This window comes from Trichomycterus rosablanca, unplaced genomic scaffold (genome assembly GCF_030014385.1).
Source record: "Trichomycterus rosablanca isolate fTriRos1 unplaced genomic scaffold, fTriRos1.hap1 scaffold_137, whole genome shotgun sequence".
NCBI lineage: Eukaryota > Metazoa > Chordata > Actinopteri > Siluriformes > Trichomycteridae > Trichomycterus > Trichomycterus rosablanca.
This window is the reverse complement of record NW_026946965.1, coordinates 112,419-130,000: the sequence shown is the minus strand read 5'-3', so window position 1 is coordinate 130,000 and position 17,582 is coordinate 112,419. Positions and strand designations below refer to the sequence as shown.

The window sequence follows — 17,582 nt, the reverse complement described above, 5'->3', positions numbered from 1 at the left end:
TGTGTGAATCTGTGTATATATTATCTCTGTGTGTGTGTGTGAATCTGTGTATATATTATCTCTGTGTGTGTGTGTATCTGTGTATATATTATCTGTGTGTGTGTGTGTGTGTGTGAATCTGTGTATATATTATCTCTGTGTGTGTGTGTGTGAATCTGTGTATATATTATCTGTGTGTGTGTGTGTGTGAATCTGTGTATATATTATCTGTGTGTGTGTGTGTGTGAATCTGTGTATATATTATCTGTGTGTGTGTGTGTGAATCTGTGTATATATTATCTGTGTGTGTGTGTGAATCTGTGTATATATTATCTGTGTGTGTGTGTGTGTGTGTGAATCTGTGTATATATTATCTGTGTGTGTGTGTGTGTATCTGTGTATATATTATCTGTGTGTGTGTGTGTGTGTGAATCTGTGTATATATTATCTGTGTGTGTGTGTGTGAATCTGTGTATATATTATCTGTGTGTGTGTGTGTGTGTGTGTGTGTGTGTGTGTGTGTGTGTATCTGTGTATATATTATCTCTGTGTGTGTGTGTATCTGTGTATATATTATCTGTGTGTGTGTGTATCTGTGTATATATTATCTGTGTGTGTGTGTGAATCTGTGTATATATTATCTGTGTGTGTGTGTATCTGTGTATATATTATCTGTGTGTGTGTGTGTGTGTGAATCTGTGTATATATTATCTCTGTGTGTGTGTGTGAATCTGTGTATATATTATCTGTGTGTGTGTGTGTGTGTGTGTGTGTGTGTGTATCTGTGTATATATTATCTCTGTGTGTGTGTGTATCTGTGTATATATTATCTGTGTGTGTGTGTATCTGTGTATATATTATCTGTGTGTGTGTGTGAATCTGTGTATATATTATCTGTGTGTGTGTGTGTGTGTTTGTGTATCTGTGTATATATTATCTCTGTGTGTGTGTGTATCTGTGTATATATTATCTCTGTGTGTGTGTGTATCTGTGTATATATTATCTGTGTGTGTGTGTGTGTGTGAATCTGTGTATATATTATCTCTGTGTGTGTGTGTATCTGTGTATATATTATCTGTGTGTGTGTGTGTGTGTGAATCTGTGTATATATTATCTCTGTGTGTGTGTGTATCTGTGTATATATTATCTGTGTGTGTGTGTGTGTGTGTGTGTGTGTGTATCCTCATTGTGGTGTGTGTGTGTGTGTGTGTGTGTGTATCCTCATTGTGGTGTGTGTGTGTGTGTGTGTTCCTGAAGGCACCAGGTTCTGTGGGTGACGTTTGATGGTCAGCTGATCTCACTGTGGAAGAAACGCTCGGTGAGTGGCTCAGCCGGTTCCTTCAGGAGAAACTCCCTGCAGTCCTGATCCGCGTACCTCAGCCAGACCGGCATCAAATCACATGATCACTCAGATTACCCTCAATAACCTGAACTTCCTGTTCTGTAGGAATGACTTCCTGCTTACATTCCTTTATAAATCATTAGCAGAAGTGATGACGTTCTTCCTGATGTTCCTCCTGTTGTTCCTGACATTCCTCCTGACGTTTCTCCTGACATTCCTCCTGATGTTCCTGACGTTCCTCCTGACGTTCTCTCTCGTTTCTCTGACAGGATAAATTTCCTGTGCTCGTATTTCACGTCTCCAGCATCACCAACATTCATCAGCATGATCAGGGTCTCTTCACCCTCTTCTTCCACAAGAAGCACCTGGAGTTCATGGCTCACAGTGAGGGTGAGTAGAGGAGTTCCTCAGGGTTCCACCCCCGGTCCACTTTCATTTCTCAGCAGTGCAGCTACAGCGGAGAGCTGCTCACAATCGTTTCATCTCATTCATCATTAACACCATTCACTTTTAGCGTTAGCATTAATGTTAGCATTAGCATTAGCACGGTGAGTGATGTAAGCGATGTTTATGTTCCACTCAAGATTCAAAAGTTTATAGACGCCTGGACACAGCGAGTATGTCACTGATTCCTGCAGAGACCAACGTTTAAAACTTCCTGTCGTTTCCTCCTGATTCCTCATGACTGGTTTCTCTGTGCCCATATAAATAAAGCGAGTTTGACTGCACTCATTAAAAGCTACGTGGAACAGTGGTCTTTTTGCTACGAGCTGAAGAACTTAAACTCTCACCATGTCATCTAGAGCAGAAATTGGTTTGAATATTTGAGACGTAATTCAGGAACCACAAACAAACAGGTCTGATGTGTCACTGTCCACAGTCGAGCAGGTTTTATACCGAACACAAAAGCTTTTCCTCCTGAGATCATTACTGAGATTGTAGGGGATGGAAAGCCTGCTCGGCTGTGGACAGCAGTGTTCCAGCTGGATTTCTGATTAATTTCTGTCTAGGACGGGTCGGTGTTCCCTCTTGGTCATATTTATGCGGTCACAGAGAAGTCAGCAGCTGTAGCTGGTCATGATGAGTGTAACCAGTAATATTCAGTACAGCGCCACCCTCAGGCCACGTGTGTAACCCTGACCGGGTCACTCTGGTTCCAGCTGTGCAGACGGGCTGGGTCACATCGCTCCTCGCCTCCCGCGGACGGGAACCGCCACCGGCGCCGGCGCACCACGGCCCGCTACTGACCAGAGAGCCGCGGAGCAAAGTGTACGCCGCCATCTGCGGCCACACCCTGTGGATCTACAAAAACAGAGAGGTACGAGGGGGGGTGAAAGGAGGGGCGAGGGGGTGGTGGGGCTCCCGGCGTGTTCCTGAATGATGTGGTAAAAGCCGCCGTTTTCTCTTTACACCCGCAGGACTTTAATCTGGGACTCGGGAGGAACCTTCTGTCCATGAACATCGTCACCGTCAAGCTGAGCGGACGCCACAACTTCAGCCTCGTTACACCTTACAAAACCTTCAGGTACGTCATCACTTCCTGTTCGGTGTTCTGCCGACGCCTCGGAATCTCCATGACGATACTGACAGTAACAGATTAAAGTGAATTCTTTATTCTCAGTTTCTCGGCCGACTCCTCTCGAGAGCTGCAGTCGTGGTTGGATCATCTGAACCAGGTGATCCGTAACGCCCTGTCCTGCAGCGAGGTGGCGCTGCGTTTCTGGTCCAGTCCCTGGAATAAAGTGTGCGCTGACTGTGGAAGCCCGAACCCCGAGTGGGCGTCCATTAACCTGCTGATGGTCGTCTGTGAGGCCTGCGCCGGTCAGTCCCTCATCACTCATCCTCATGGTGATATGGGGGGATTTGGGGGTGATATGGGGTGATATGTGAGGGATTTCATAATAACATAATTACCCCCTCACTCGCCCCCACCCTCAGAGGTAGAGTGGTCGTTCCTGCTCTGATCTGTGATGTTGGTTGTTGTTGTTGTTCAGGGGTCCATCGCTCACTGGGGAGCAGCAGATCTAAAGTCCGTGGTCTGAAACTGGACAGTAAGGTTTGGACCGAACCTTTAATTGAGGTGCGTTGGTGTTACCCCCACACACCCCCCTCCCCCCCACCTTTACGTGATTAACAGAAGATTAAATACAGATGTTTTTATTTACAGCTGTTTGTTAATTATGGAAACAAAGCTGCTAATAACGTGTGGGCTCACAACGTCCCGGCGGAACATCAGATCTTCCCCGATGCTCCTCAGGACCAGCGCGCCGCCTTCATCAACAACAAGTACTGCAGAGGCCTTTACTGCAAAGTCCATCCACTATCCACCAGCCAGGCGCTGCTCAACGAGGTCAGTCACCTTCAAACCAACACCAGGAGCTTCTTTATTACAATTCATTTGTTGCTCTTCTAGCTGAGGAGAGCTGCAGACTAGCACCTTCCTCTCCAGTACATGTGCTGTGATGAGAAATCCTGTCGGACCGTCCCTCGCTCTGACACGCCCAGTGGTGTTGAGCATTTTTAACTACTCAGCTGCATTTTTATTATATAGAAATCGAATTGACTTTGTGCTGATTCCTAAATATTTAAGATATTAAGTTTGATATTTAATATTATATATAAAATATTAAACACTAAATATTCGCAAACATAGCGATTCCTAAATTATAGTCCAGTCTCCCCCTGGTGGTGGGCGGGGGGATCTACTAAAACATGAAAGATAATCGAAGAACGAGATCAAAGTAATTTTACCTTAAACTGATAAAATGATAAATAGCTCAAAAACTTTACAGTTGAGGCTACAAACAGGAACGATTATAAAAATAAAGATGAGTTCTTTGGAACAGTACATGAGCTCAGTGGAAACAACAGCTCAGGCACTACAGTCAATAATAACATGTTCCTAAATAAGACTTTACTCTCTGTGCAGTATAATGTCGGGAATAAAGGTGGTACCTGGTGGTACCTGGAGGGTCAGATGTATCCAGATGTGCTGGTGGTGTAAAAGGTTTGAGACTCTAACACACAGCGGACTCTAGTTTTCTGGTTCGGACCTGATGCCGTGCTGGGTGTTTATTTGATTTACCGCGAGTCTTTGGCGGCGCCTGGTGGTTGTGAGTGGAACTGCAGGAGATTCTCTGTTGTGTGATTGTAGAGGCTGTGTGCGGTGGTGTGTGGTGCTGATGTGGAGGAGACTCTCTCACTCCTGTGTTCTGGAGCTAAAGTTTCGGGTGGTGAGGGTCCATCGCTCATCACACTGGCGGAAAACGCTGGTCAGCTTCTGCAGGCCGAGCTGCTCCGACACAACGAGTCTGTAGGTGAGTCTGAAACATCGAAATAAATAATAATAAATAATAATAATAATTCACAATTTACAAATATTTTATCTAAACACACCGTTCAGTCTGAGCGACCAGCTCGAATTCTCCATTATATTATTTTTTATTTAGAAAACAGGGACAGAATTTTAAATTCTTATAAATGATCCTGACCTGCATTTACACTATAGATACTAGAGATAATTTTTCTACCCTCTACAGTGCATAACATCATGAAACAGCTCAGAGAATGTAAATAAACCTTTGGCTGTAAACCATTACTGACTGTTCATTTTGTTCCATCCTTCGGGTGGTGCTGCATTAAAAACCAGCTGTTTCCAGCATCATCACATCAACTCTTCATTAATACTGCAACAAACTGGTCACTAAACACAGCTGGTCACTGCATTAACAAAAACAGGGATGTACTATACACCGGGGGGGGGGGTGCTAGACTGACCTGCCTGCAGTACACTCCTGACTCCTACAAAAGAAATGTGATGGAACACGGAGGTAAACATGATCCAGTCCCAACTCTTCTGGAACTGAAGTAACACAGCAGATAGAGTTAGGTAAAGCAGTTCCTTCAAACTCGACTCAAAAGCCACGCCCACTTCCATTCTCTCAGCGCTGGGATTTAAACCCACAACCTTAACCACAATGCTAGCACAGATTTTTCTGATTGGTTTTTTTCTGTGTTGATATTTGACAGACGTTCCGGATTTTAGGCAGGTGAGACAGAAGGAGGAAGAGACAGGTAACACTGACACCCCTCACCACGCCCCAAACTACACAAGTGTGTGTGTGTGTGTGTGTGTGTGTGTGTGTAACGGTGTGTACTCATGTGTGTGTGTGTGTGTGTGTGTAGGTCTGGAGGAGCTCCATGGCCGGTTGGATGAGGAACGTTTCTTGTTCTCTCGTGAGAACGAGTCGGCGGCGTGTGACGTGCTGGACCTGCGGGAGGTCATCGCCGTGTTCGATCGGTCTGCAGGGTGAGGAGACGTTCCGATTCATCTCACTGCTCCAGCTGTTCCTGACAAACGCTGGAAGCTGCTTTGGTCCACATCTGGATTTAGATCCGTCATACAGTGGTGGGGGTGCTGGTGTCCCCCAAGAGAAAAACCAGCACCCCCACCACTGTATGACGGATCTAAATCCAGATGTGGTGTGTAATCGGATGTGTGTGTGTTGCAGGGAGACTCATGAGTTCGAGATCTTGACTCTGTCGAACACTCTGATCTGCAACACAGACACACAACAGTCGCTGCAAACCCACCTGCTGCACGTCATTAAGGTGAGTGAGACCCACCCATCAGTGACCTCGCCATCACCATGGTGATAATAATGTTCACCAGGACCGACCCTCTCTGTGCAGGTGTTGGTTCCAGGGCAGCCGGACGAGAGGGATCTGGAGGGGGCGATGGCTATATCTCAGGTGTACCTGAGGGAGGGGCGTGGACTCCAGCACGCCGAGGTTTGGGCCCTGATCCGCCCCGGCGAGGTTTTCATTTTCCCGTCTCAGCCCAACAGCCCACGCAGCACCGTCACCCTGAACCAGCAAACACAGTACAGTGAGTGAAACCTCTCCACTCCCACTCCCACTCCCACACCCACTACCACCCACACCATCCACACCCACACCACCACCAACATCAACACCACCCTGCAGCACCGTCACCCTGAACCAGCAAACACAGTACAGTGAGTGAAACCTCTCCACTCCCACTCCCACACCCACTACCACCCACACCATCCACACCCACACCACCACCAACATCAACACCACCCTGCAGCACCGTCACCCTGAACCAGCAAACACAGTACAGTGAGTGAAACCTCTCCACTCCCACACCCACTACCACCCACACCCACACCACCACCAACATCAACACCACCCTGCAGCACCGTCACCCTGAACCAGCAAACACAGTACAGTGAGTGAAACCTCTCCACTCCCACTCCCACTCCCACACCCACTACCACCCACACCATCCACACCCACACCACCACCAACATCAACACCACCCTGCAGCACCGTCACCCTGAACCAGCAAACACAGTACAGTGAGTGAAACCTCTCCACTCCCACACCCACTACCACCCACACCATCCACACCCACACCACCACCAACATCAACACCACCCTGCAGCACCGTCACCCTGAACCAGCAAACACAGTACAGTGAGTGAAACCTCTCCACTCCCACTCCCACACCCACACCCACTACCACCCACACCCACACCACCACCAACATCAACACCACCCTGCAGCACCGTCACCCTGAACCAGCAAACACAGTACAGTGAGTGAAACCTCTCCACTCCCACTCCCACACCCTCACCCACTACCACCCACACCATCCACACCCACACCACCACCAACATCAACACCACCCTGCAGCACCGTCACCCTGAACCAGCAAACACAGTACAGTGAGTGAAACCTCTCCACTCCCACTCCCACTCCCACACCCTCACCCACTACCACCCACACCATCCACACCCACACCACCACCAACATCAACACCACCCTGCAGCACCGTCACCCTGAACCAGCAAACACAGTACAGTGAGTGAAACCTCTCCACTCCCACTCCCACACCCTCACCCACTACCACCCACACCATCCACACCCACACCACCACCAACATCAACACCACCCTGCAGCACCGTCACCCTGAACCAGCAAACACAGTACAGTGAGTGAAACCTCTCCACTCCCACACCCTCACCCACTACCACCCACACCATCCACACCCACACCACCACCAACATCAACACCACCCTGCAGCACCGTCACCCTGAACCAGCAAACACAGTACAGTGAGTAAATCCTCTCCACTCCCAAACCCACCCACACCCACACTCACACCCAGAGGCGATTTAACCTGCCTGTGGGCCCAGGGCCCCCACGTATAGTTTTCATAAAATCAGTACACAATGCAAGACAACAGACTTCAGTGGCGTAACTAGGAGCTCATGGGCCCCAGTACAAAAAATAATAGCCGCTGTCCGGTGGGGATGTTACTGGTCTGTTGCTGTGCGGTGGTGGAGGTGTGGGAATAAACACACACGACAGAGTCGAGTCACTTTAACTGTTTAGTCAGGACCTCAGTGAGCGTTACAGCACTTTAGACCACCGAGCTCCAGAACCTGAACTTTAATGCTGGGACCATAATGCCAGTCTCATATACAAAACTAACTGCAGAACATCCGAGCACACGTGTATAAACCTGGTGCTGCATTCTGATTGGCTGAGCTGAATGTCACTCACATACTAGCTCTAACGTTCACGTTGCTTAACTGAAACCACCAATCAGAATTACAGCAGCTCATTAGAGTTTATCTGGCCAATCAACAGTCAGAAATATGAATAACGGGTAAATGATTTACAAAATCATTGGTTTGTAAGCTTCCCCCCATTCCTATTAACCAAAATAACTAACAAAATAAAAAATAAATAAAACAGCCAATCCGGGGCCCTCAATTATTCGGGGCCCCTGGGCTGAATGTTTATAGAACACTGGTGTTGGATTAGTGAAATGTGCTCGTGTTGTGTTTTTTGCAGACCTGCGTGAGACTGAGAAAACCATCGATGTAACCGCAGCTGGAAAGTGAGTAAAAACTTTTTACCCTTTTGAAATTTTGGATTGACTTTAGTTCTCTGTGCTCGCTGGCTGAGGAGGGGCCCGGGGCCACGCCCCTGTGAGCTCCAGAGGACAGGAGTATGGGCTCTCTCTACAGCGCCACCATGAGTTCATAATTCAGTGCAGATCATTCGTCTCCTCTCCTGCAGAACGGTGCATCTTCAGTTCCAGCACGAGCAGAACTGCAGCAGATTTTACTCCATGCTCTCCACAGCAGCCTCCACAGAGAGGAAGTGGAATCATCAGTCCATGTACAAACTTCCTGTGGGGATCAGCGGCTCAGTTTCTCCTCAGCTGGAGCGCTGCATCTCACACATCACGCTGTACGGTGAGAAACAAACACCCTCACCCACTCCCACACCCTCACCCACTCCCACACCCTCACACTGTGCTGCATCTCACACATCACGCTGTACGGTGAGAAACAAACACCCTCACCCACACCACCCTCACCCACTCCCACACTCTCACCAACTCCCACACCTCACACAGCGCTGCATCTCACACATCACGCAGTACGGTGAGAAACAAACACCTTCAGCTTCAGTCCACGAGGCTCCTCACGTCCCGACAGTCACACGTTAAGACACATTAACACACTGTGTGTGTGTGTGTGGAACAGGTCTGAAGGTGGAGGGTCTGTACCGCTGCTGTGGAATGGTCACTAAGATCTCTAAGCTGGTGGAGAAGCTACAGGCGTCTCCAGCAGAAACGGTTTTGGAGACAGATGAAGACTCGATACTGAACGTGGCGGGAGCGCTGAAGCATTTCCTCCGACAGGAACCGGAGCTCATTCGTCCGTCTGAGAGGCGCGGCTGGGTCGAGGCGTCAGGTAACAACAACCCAGAAGGTTCAGGACGCGCTCTCGGTCAGGCGTCCACTTACTTTTGGCCGTTTAGTGAAGCTACACTCGCTCAACAGCCGAGTCAGAACATCTGCATCATCTGTTAGTTTGTTTAGGACAAGCAGTTCAACTCTTTGTGGAGTCTGTTATTATGGTAGGAACTACTCAGAAATGTCAACCAGGCCTCAGAGCTCAGTACACAGTTCAGCCTATACTGAACAAGATGAGAACATGTAAAAATACAGCCAAGCTGCATAGATCAGGCCGGCACTCTTAACTTGGTCAAACAGCTAGAAAGGAAATTTGTGGCTGTTGCACCAAAATGAACTTGAATCTGATAAAGCACATCAGCCCACCCGGTAACCCCATCCTACTGTGAAATATGCTGGTGGTAGCTGCATGCTTTTTAGCAGCAGGGACTGGCAGGCTGGTGAGGATTGACGGGGGAAGTTTATGGTACAGAGAGGAGACGAGGAGGTGCGGGTGAATGATTTGATGTCTGTGTTTTCAGTGCAGGAGGATTTAAGTCTGAGGCTTCAGGAGTATCAGCGTCTGGTGAAGCTTCTTCCTCCTGATAACAGAGCCACGCTGTCGGCCCTCCTCAACCATCTCTACATGTGAGAAACCCACCACACCCATCTCACCATTCTGCACATGTGCACTGCTGGGCCAAAAGTATGTGGACACAGAACTATAAGCATCACTGTGAGGGGAAAGATGGAATTAAAAGAGTACATGTGAGGTCAGGGGCTGAAACCCGAGCTTGACGTGTTCATCAGTGTTGAAGAAGGTTCAGCAGCTCCTCAAACCAAAGCTTTTCTTTATCAACCTTGATTTTGTGCACAGAACAAGACACGGCCTTCCCTAAACTTCCCTAAACACAGCCTTTAGTTCAGGTGTGTCTGAAACACCTGAACTGAAGAGTTAGGAGGGGCGACCATACACTTTTGGCCATATAGTATACATCATATACATATTATATATGTTTGGGTTGTTCTTCTGGTTCTTCACCTCCGTGTGGATCTTCTGAAGAAGCTGTGATGGATGACGTTTTGTTCCTCTGTGTATTTCACCGTATCGTGTGTTTACAGAGTTCAGCTGCACAGTCAGGTTAACAGGATGACGGCTCATAACCTGGCGCTGGTGTTTGTACCCACGCTCTTCCAGGAATTAGCCATGAACCCAACCGTGGTGCAGCTCACCGAGGAGCTCATCGTCCACCACGCGCTCATCTTCCTGGTAAGAACCTGCAGCATCTTCTGCATCCAAGCAAACAGAACAAACAGATCAGATGATAAACAAAACAAAAACATCTAACAGATCCCTCACATCCTCCATCTTTATAAAATATTAATCATTAATGTGTTGGCTGGTTGGAATATAAATAGAGTTTGTGAACGTTTTTGTAAATTCTGATCATTTTATTAAACGTTGTGATTATAAACCTGGATTAATAATCATTTTAAATGTGTGTAGAGTTCAGAAGAAGCTGCATTGCAGAAGGAAATGATCACGGTTTTCTAATGGATGAAGAAAAGTCGTCATCTGGAGACATGAAAACACTTTTATTCTTTAATAAATGTACAGCTTCTCTTTCTGTGTGCATAAACATTACTGTGATGAATGAATGATGATGTTCAGAAGTATTTATGCTCAGAACGAGACTCTCGCTGTAACTGCAGCTTTAATATTTTATACTGTAACAATAAACACCTGAAATCTGAACAGAATCAGAATCGTTTTAATCATTAAGTCAAACTAACCACATTTACATGAGCACAAAGAATCTGGAGGTCACTCCACAACATTCATTATTTAGGTTTGTGTCTATATATTTTTGACCCACAATAATTACAAAATTAAATAATTGTTTTAAGTTTGTTGCATTTCCACTGTGGAACATAAACACCAGCGCGGAGAGAAACAGCTGCAGCTCGTCTGATAAATATTTCTTTATTTACTTGAATAAAAAATGTCAGTGAATCTGCAGCTTTAAATCTGATTAATCAGATCAGACCTGATTACTGCAAAAGTCTGCTTATTCACAAATAACAACTGTGACTGTAGGGCCTTGCTCAAGGGCCCAACAGTTGCATCTACCAGAGGTGGGACTAAAACTAGCAACCATTTGATTACTAGAGAAATTACTTCACTTAATCGCTGGAAATGAAAAATGAATGCTTAGACTGTGGACAGAGTTTTCCCTGTTTAGAACATGAACTGAAAAGGTTCTTTAAACCGACTGAACGGCCTCCACAAATCATCTTGCTGCTTGGAGCCTCAGGTCAGCAGAGGCTAAAGGAGCCGCCCTTGATCATCCTGATTCCATGTGGACTTGGACTGTAAGTGATCGGTTTGTGTCTCCATTATAACCTCTCTCAACACATTTACATTAAAACGTTTCTATTAAATGTTATGAAAAATACATAAGAAAACAAAAAAGAACTGTCCTCAGTTCCCAAAGCATTAAAAAGTCTCATGAATAAAGTCTCGGTGATTCTGAGCGGTTATTAAAATAAATAAATAAATAAATAAGTTAAATTTTCAAGTCTGTTCACCACCAACTTCCCCCTTACAGTTCCACCGCAGAACAGAAGGAGGCGCCGATGCACCACAAACCAACAGCGCCGTGAAGAAGAACGATTGTAGCAGCAGCTCGTCTAAGTTCCTGATGAAATATTTCTATATTTACATTTTATTTATTTATTATAACAGTTGAATATGAATAATTTTAATATAAAATATGCTATTTATAAAAATATGAGGATTTAAGGAGCTATATCTCTGTTCTGCTTTAAACGTACAAGGTAAGTTACACTGCAACAGCTAACGGCTAAAAGTTAGCATCCCAAATCCATTCATCCTCCCTACATAGTGCACTACATAGTGTATTAGAATAACGATTATACACCCTACATAGTGCACTACATAGTGTATTAGAATAACGATTATAAGCCCTACATAGTGCACTACATAGTGTATTAGAATAACGATTATAAACCCTACATAGTGCACTACACAGTGTATTAGAATAACGATTATAATCCCTACATAGTGCACTACATAGTGCACTAGAATAACGATTATAAACCCTACATAGTGCACTACACAGTGTATTAGAAGAATGATTGACAGTATAAATATATCATGTTTTTATCTTTCTCTCCTAATCTGTGTTTATTGTGATTTGCTGGTTTGCTTCATGAAGATCTGAAGATGGAGGACGGTAGCACTTTAGATGGAGGTGCACCAGGCTCTGTGGGACACCCTGTCACCCCTGTGGAGCAACAGAACGGAGGATTCCAGGAGAAGCTCAGCAGCTGTAAGTCTGGTTGCTCCATAGAAAGATGGAGAGTGGAAATAAATGTGGTGTCTGGTGCTTTTGGACAGTGGGGGTGATCTTCTGTCGGTGTGAACGTTAGGTGGCGCTGTGAAGGAAGAGACGCAGGAGCCGAAGAGCTACGATCACGGAGACGACCTTCGTACCGGTCTGAATATTATCTGCGTTAAAGAAGAAGAACCCGAAGAAGACGAGATCCTCTGTAAGACTACAGGACCCGTTAGAAAGCAGTCTGGAGTTGTGATGATGACACGCCCTATGTAGTGCACTACACCTACAGCAGGAAGTGGCTTCAGATGGAGCTCGTGCCTCTGATTGGTGCTTGTGTTCTGTCCTTCCAGACTGTGAGGAGTGCAGATCGTTCTTCTTCAACAAGTGTGAGCTTCATGGTCCACCTCTCTTCATCCCTGATACTCCTGTTCCCACGGGCAGCGGCCAGCGAGCCAGACGAACCCTTCCAGCAGGTCTGGAGCTCGGAGAGTCTGCTGTTCCTGATGCCGGTCTGGGAGTGTTTAATACCGGCCAGACGGTACCAGTCGGTGCCCATTTTGGAGCCTACCAGGGAGAAGTGGTGGAGAAAGAGGAAGCCATGAACAGCAGCTACTCGTGGGTGGTGAGATGTTAAAAATGTCTAAATCTCTTGTGAACATGAAGAATATTGGACTGGATGGGTTCTGTCCCAGCTAATGAAATGATGAGTGCAGGTGAACCACAAGGTTGTGTGCTCTCCTCTTCTCATGTTGGAGCCACTTGATGTTCTTGAGTGCTCCTCTTCTCTTTTTGCAGATCTACAGGAGTGGGCAGGGTGAGGGCTACATAGATGCCAAGAGAGAGACACACGCCAACTGGATGAGGTGAGAAGGACACGAGTGAACTGGGCTTCCTCCTTCCTCCTGGTGTAGAAGCATCATTGAAGCTTTGTGTTGGTTCTCCATCAGGTTTGTGAATTGTGCTCGTAACGATGAAGAACAGAATCTGGTGGCGTTTCAGTATCGAGGGGGAATTTTCTACCGCTGCTGTCGAGCCATCAGAGCAGGACAGGAGCTCTTGGTGTGGTACAGTGAGGACTACGCTAAAGATCTCAGCAGTGTGTTTGATTTCCTCTGGAACAGAAAGTGCTCCACACACGGTTCGTTCCTAACACTGGGGTTTTAAGCATGTTTGGCTCGTTTTTAATGTCTTTCTGATTTTATGATTTCTTAAGCTCAGTACAGTATTGATGGAAAGTTGATACTGATGAAGTTGCAATGTTTATATGTATATAAGGAAGCAGCTCATTATGTGATAGCACATTAGTGAGAGCTAGCTGTGTAAGTACATTAGCTAAGACCGACTATATCAGTGTACAGAACAGCAGCAGAGACGTTAGAAGATTCTAGATGAGTGGTAGGTAATGTGGAGGAATGTGGGCGTGTAGGTGGTCAGGTAGAGAGCTGGTGGGTATCATCACAATCATCACTAACGAGGTTCAGATCTGCATTTATGGGACCTGCTGAACGGAACCAGTCATTACTGGGAACGTACGAGTGCAATAGTTTAAGGAAGGCCGGCTTTCTGTTGTGCTGAAAATACCGTTTGATAAAAAGACAACACCGAGGCAAGGGTTCATCAACACACTTCTGTTTACTCCGCTGGATTTAAGGCGTGTGTGTGTGTGTGTCTAGTTCACAGGTTCCAGAACAGGAACTAAATACTGCATTGGTAATGACGCAGTTATTAGAACACGTTATAACAATGTTATGAGCATAAACAACTAGAGTGAAGGTGTATAAGTGATTAGCAGAGATTCAGTACACAAAGGTGGCGTCATTCATGGATCCACCTCACCATACTTCTCACCTGAACATGCTCACCTGAAGGGTTGATTGAAATTGGTATGTGTGGGCAGAGAGCCAGAAGCTACGACAGGATATTACTAAAAACATCCACATTACTGCTTAATTAATCTGCTGTTTTTGGAGGAGCTCGAGTTCCTTCCAACCGTCTAATTTAAGAATAAATCTGGTGTTGCGCTGGCATAATTTAACAAGCATAGCAAGTCACCTCAGCTCCCAATTATTCCTGCAGGCTCTAGAGTACTAGTTTAATCTTCAGAGACTTAGTAACGCTACCCACTAGTGGTACCTCCTCAGTATCCTTCAGTGATCCACTGCCCTAAAGGATCCCTCCAGAAGATCCTTTGATTGCTGTTTGTATCTTGCGGTAGGTAGTCAGTAGCAGCGGGTTTGGTCTGGTTAATGATGTCCTGTATGTGAGAGGGTAATCTGATAGAGCTGTCAGGTGGTTCCTGATGCTCCATTTTTCTTTCCTGTTTTCATTTCAGTCCTGAACGACGTCCTGCTGCGAGTCTTCTCCTGCTCCCTGTGTCCACTTTCCTTTACATCTCAAATCTACCTGCACAAGCACATCAGGAGGAGCCACTACGAGGAGTACGTGAGACTCCTGAACGTGGGGGAGATCCGTTACCAAACTCTGATACCCACCACGAGCTTCAGTAGCACCGACAGCTTCCACAAACACCTGCAGAATAAAAACTACCAGTGCACAGACTGTGGGAAGAGTTTTACTGTCAGGAGTCATCTTCAACAGCACCAGCACATTCACACCGGGGAGCGACCGTATCAGTGCTCACTGTGTGACAAGAGCTTTAACCGAGAGAGTCACCTCCAGCAGCACCAGTACACTCACACCGGAGAGAAGCCGCACCAGTGCTCGCAGTGTGGAAAGAGCTTTTCACGCATGGCTAGTCTTCAGATACACCAGCGCATTCACACTGGAGAGAAACCATACTGCTGCTCACAATGTGGGAGGAGCTTCTCCTGCACTGGTACTCTTCTCATGCACCAGCGCATTCACACCGGGGAGAAACCATTTCAGTGCTCGCACTGTGAGAAGAGGTTTTCCCGCATGGCTAGTCTTCAGATACACCAGCACATTCACACCGGACAGAAACCGTATCAGTGCTCACAGTGTGGGAAGGGTTTCACTCAAAAGAGTCATCTCCAAAAACACCAGCGCATTCACACCGGAGAGGACCTGTGTCAGTGCTTACAGTGTGGAAAGAGATTCTCTTGCCCAAGTAGTCTTCAAATACACCAGCGCGTTCACACTGGAGAGAAACCGCATCAGTGCTCAGAGTGCGGGAAGAGTTTCAGTGAAAGAGGTTCTCTCCAAAAGCACCAGCTCACTCACACCGGGGAGAAGCCGCATCAGTGCTCGGAGTGTGGGAAAAGGTTTTCCCGCATGGGTAGCCTTCATGTGCACCAGCGCATTCACACAGGAGAGAAACCGTATCGGTGCTCACAGTGTGACAAGTGTTTTTCAAACAGCAATAACCTTAAAGTGCACCAGCGCATTCACACCGGAGAGAAGCCGTATCCCTGCTCCCTGTGCGAAATGAGTTTTTCTCACAAGAGCCATCTCAAAATACACCAGCGCGTTCACACCGGAGAGAAACCGTATCAGTGCTCGGAGTGCGGCAGGAGTTTTACTCAACAGTGTCATCTCCAAAAGCACCAGCGCACTCACACCGGAGAGAAACCGTACTACTGCTCAGACTGTGGAAAGAGTTTTCCGTATTCAGGAACCTTAAGGAGCCACAAGTGTTCCAGCTCAGCCAGTTGCTCCTGATATGAACTGCCTGTTGTCTTGGACTGGGATTAGAATCTCATGTTACTGGTTTTAACTTCTTGGTGAGAAGTGAACTATGAAGTATTACTGGTGAAAAGATGTGAACAAAACAAACTGATAGATTTATATTGGTGGCATGACATGTCAATTGACCATTACAACCTCCACCACGTCTCTCCAGCTCAACATGCTCCCAGGCTACCTCACCGTGATGCTGGGATGAAGGACATGGCTGGTGCTTTCCATGCTGATGTACTAATTATGCTTTATATTCACAGTGATGCATCTGTCTGGCACTTTAATCCAAATTATCGTTCCTCAGACCACTGTTGGTGGGTACCACTGCATGCTGGAAATGCTTTGCAAAACCTGCTGTGTTGGAGATGTTCTGATCCAGCTCTAGTTATCATGCTTCCAACACATCAACTTCAAGAACTGACAGTTGTGGCTGATCGGAGTAAAATTTTTATGATCATGAAGCAGTTAATAAAGGTGAATAAATGTTAGAATTAGATTCCCAGGTTAGGATGAGATTTTTCCATGGTCAGAATAACGGAACTGAATAACTGGAACAAACTTCTGTTTTCAAAACAATAAATAAAATCTGTGCTGGTGTGGGTTTCTGAAGATCTGCTTAGTCAAAAATAGTTTGTTTATTATAATTGTAATGTGATGTTTTACACTTTGGTTCCATTCATGACTGGAACGGTAGTTACTGCTTACACAAGATTCATCAGTTCACAGGTTATATTAAACACAGTCATAGACAATTTAGTCTCTCCAATTCACCTCACTTACACGCCTCTGTACTGTGGGAGGAAACCAGTGCGGACATGGGGAGAACATGCAAACTCCACACAGAAAGTCAAAAATAGTAAGACGACACGACGGTAATATAACGATAATAACGACTGTATAAATAGCACTAGTGTGTTGCGCCAATGTCCTGCCTGAGCGCCACTCTGGGAGTTTTAGAAACGTTTTAAGTGTTTGATTATTAATTATTATTAATTGGCTACAACTTGGAGTTTTGTATGTTGAATAATTTTGCTCTGTATTAAGCATTATGCTTAATACATAAGAGTTGAGACCCAATATACAGATGGCTAAAGTAAAGACGGGGCTACAGGAGATTTTTGTAGGCCGTTAATAGAGTAATTATGTGCAGATACATTTTTATTTTATAATTATTTAATTTGACACTTATGTATGTCATTATGTTAATGATAAAACCATGTGTTACCACTATTTACTGTGGTAATTAAAATCATTTGTTGATTTGAATGTTCCGGAGTCTGGTGTAACCAAACAGTAATACAGAGATTCATCTGTGTAGATTAGTACTTTTAACATGAAACACTAAATCAGTCTGAAATAAGAGAGCAGGATGAAAAGCTCCTGGGTGGAGGAGTGTAGTTATAAAAACTTCTCTGTCCTAACAAGATTAAAAACCCGTTTAATAACGAGGGATTAATAATGTGGG

General features: G+C 45.8%; 2 protein-coding genes across 3 annotated transcripts in view; both read left to right on the top strand.

The window, feature by feature from the left end:
• Window positions 1-10,839, top strand: part of LOC134305428 (arf-GAP with Rho-GAP domain, ANK repeat and PH domain-containing protein 1) — a 15,345-nt gene extending 4,506 nt beyond the window's left edge. Inside the window, exons 7-24 of the mRNA XM_062990134.1 lie at window positions 1,237-1,297; window positions 1,591-1,711; window positions 2,482-2,639; window positions 2,740-2,846; window positions 2,943-3,142; window positions 3,316-3,401; window positions 3,489-3,671; window positions 4,476-4,638; window positions 5,351-5,395; window positions 5,507-5,630; window positions 5,833-5,932; window positions 6,014-6,209; window positions 8,207-8,252; window positions 8,435-8,613; window positions 8,908-9,117; window positions 9,641-9,746; window positions 10,221-10,368; window positions 10,606-10,839. Of these exons, the coding sequence (XP_062846204.1) occupies window positions 1,237-1,297; window positions 1,591-1,711; window positions 2,482-2,639; window positions 2,740-2,846; window positions 2,943-3,142; window positions 3,316-3,401; window positions 3,489-3,671; window positions 4,476-4,638; window positions 5,351-5,395; window positions 5,507-5,630; window positions 5,833-5,932; window positions 6,014-6,209; window positions 8,207-8,252; window positions 8,435-8,613; window positions 8,908-9,117; window positions 9,641-9,746; window positions 10,221-10,368; window positions 10,606-10,653 (2,281 nt within the window). The 3' untranslated portion in view covers window positions 10,654-10,839. The remainder of the gene's footprint in view (window positions 1-1,236; window positions 1,298-1,590; window positions 1,712-2,481; window positions 2,640-2,739; window positions 2,847-2,942; window positions 3,143-3,315; window positions 3,402-3,488; window positions 3,672-4,475; window positions 4,639-5,350; window positions 5,396-5,506; window positions 5,631-5,832; window positions 5,933-6,013; window positions 6,210-8,206; window positions 8,253-8,434; window positions 8,614-8,907; window positions 9,118-9,640; window positions 9,747-10,220; window positions 10,369-10,605) is intronic.
• A 932-nt stretch (window positions 10,840-11,771) lies between these two features.
• On the top strand, window positions 11,772-16,726 carry LOC134305433 (zinc finger protein OZF-like). Of its 2 annotated transcripts, XM_062990142.1 has the most exons (6): window positions 11,772-11,936; window positions 12,338-12,451; window positions 12,552-13,082; window positions 13,256-13,323; window positions 13,408-13,598; window positions 14,793-16,726. In XM_062990142.1, the coding sequence occupies exons 3-6, from the start codon at window positions 13,059-13,061 to the stop codon at window positions 16,097-16,099; spliced, it is 1,590 nt and encodes a 529-aa protein (XP_062846212.1). In that variant the 5' UTR covers window positions 11,772-11,936; window positions 12,338-12,451; window positions 12,552-13,058; the 3' UTR covers window positions 16,100-16,726. The 2 variants fall into 2 exon arrangements, with proteins under 2 accessions (XP_062846212.1, XP_062846213.1); XM_062990143.1 differs by lacking the exons at window positions 11,772-11,936; window positions 12,338-12,451; window positions 12,552-13,082 and adding an exon at window positions 13,087-13,173.
• The last annotated feature ends 856 nt before the right edge of the window (window positions 16,727-17,582 follow it).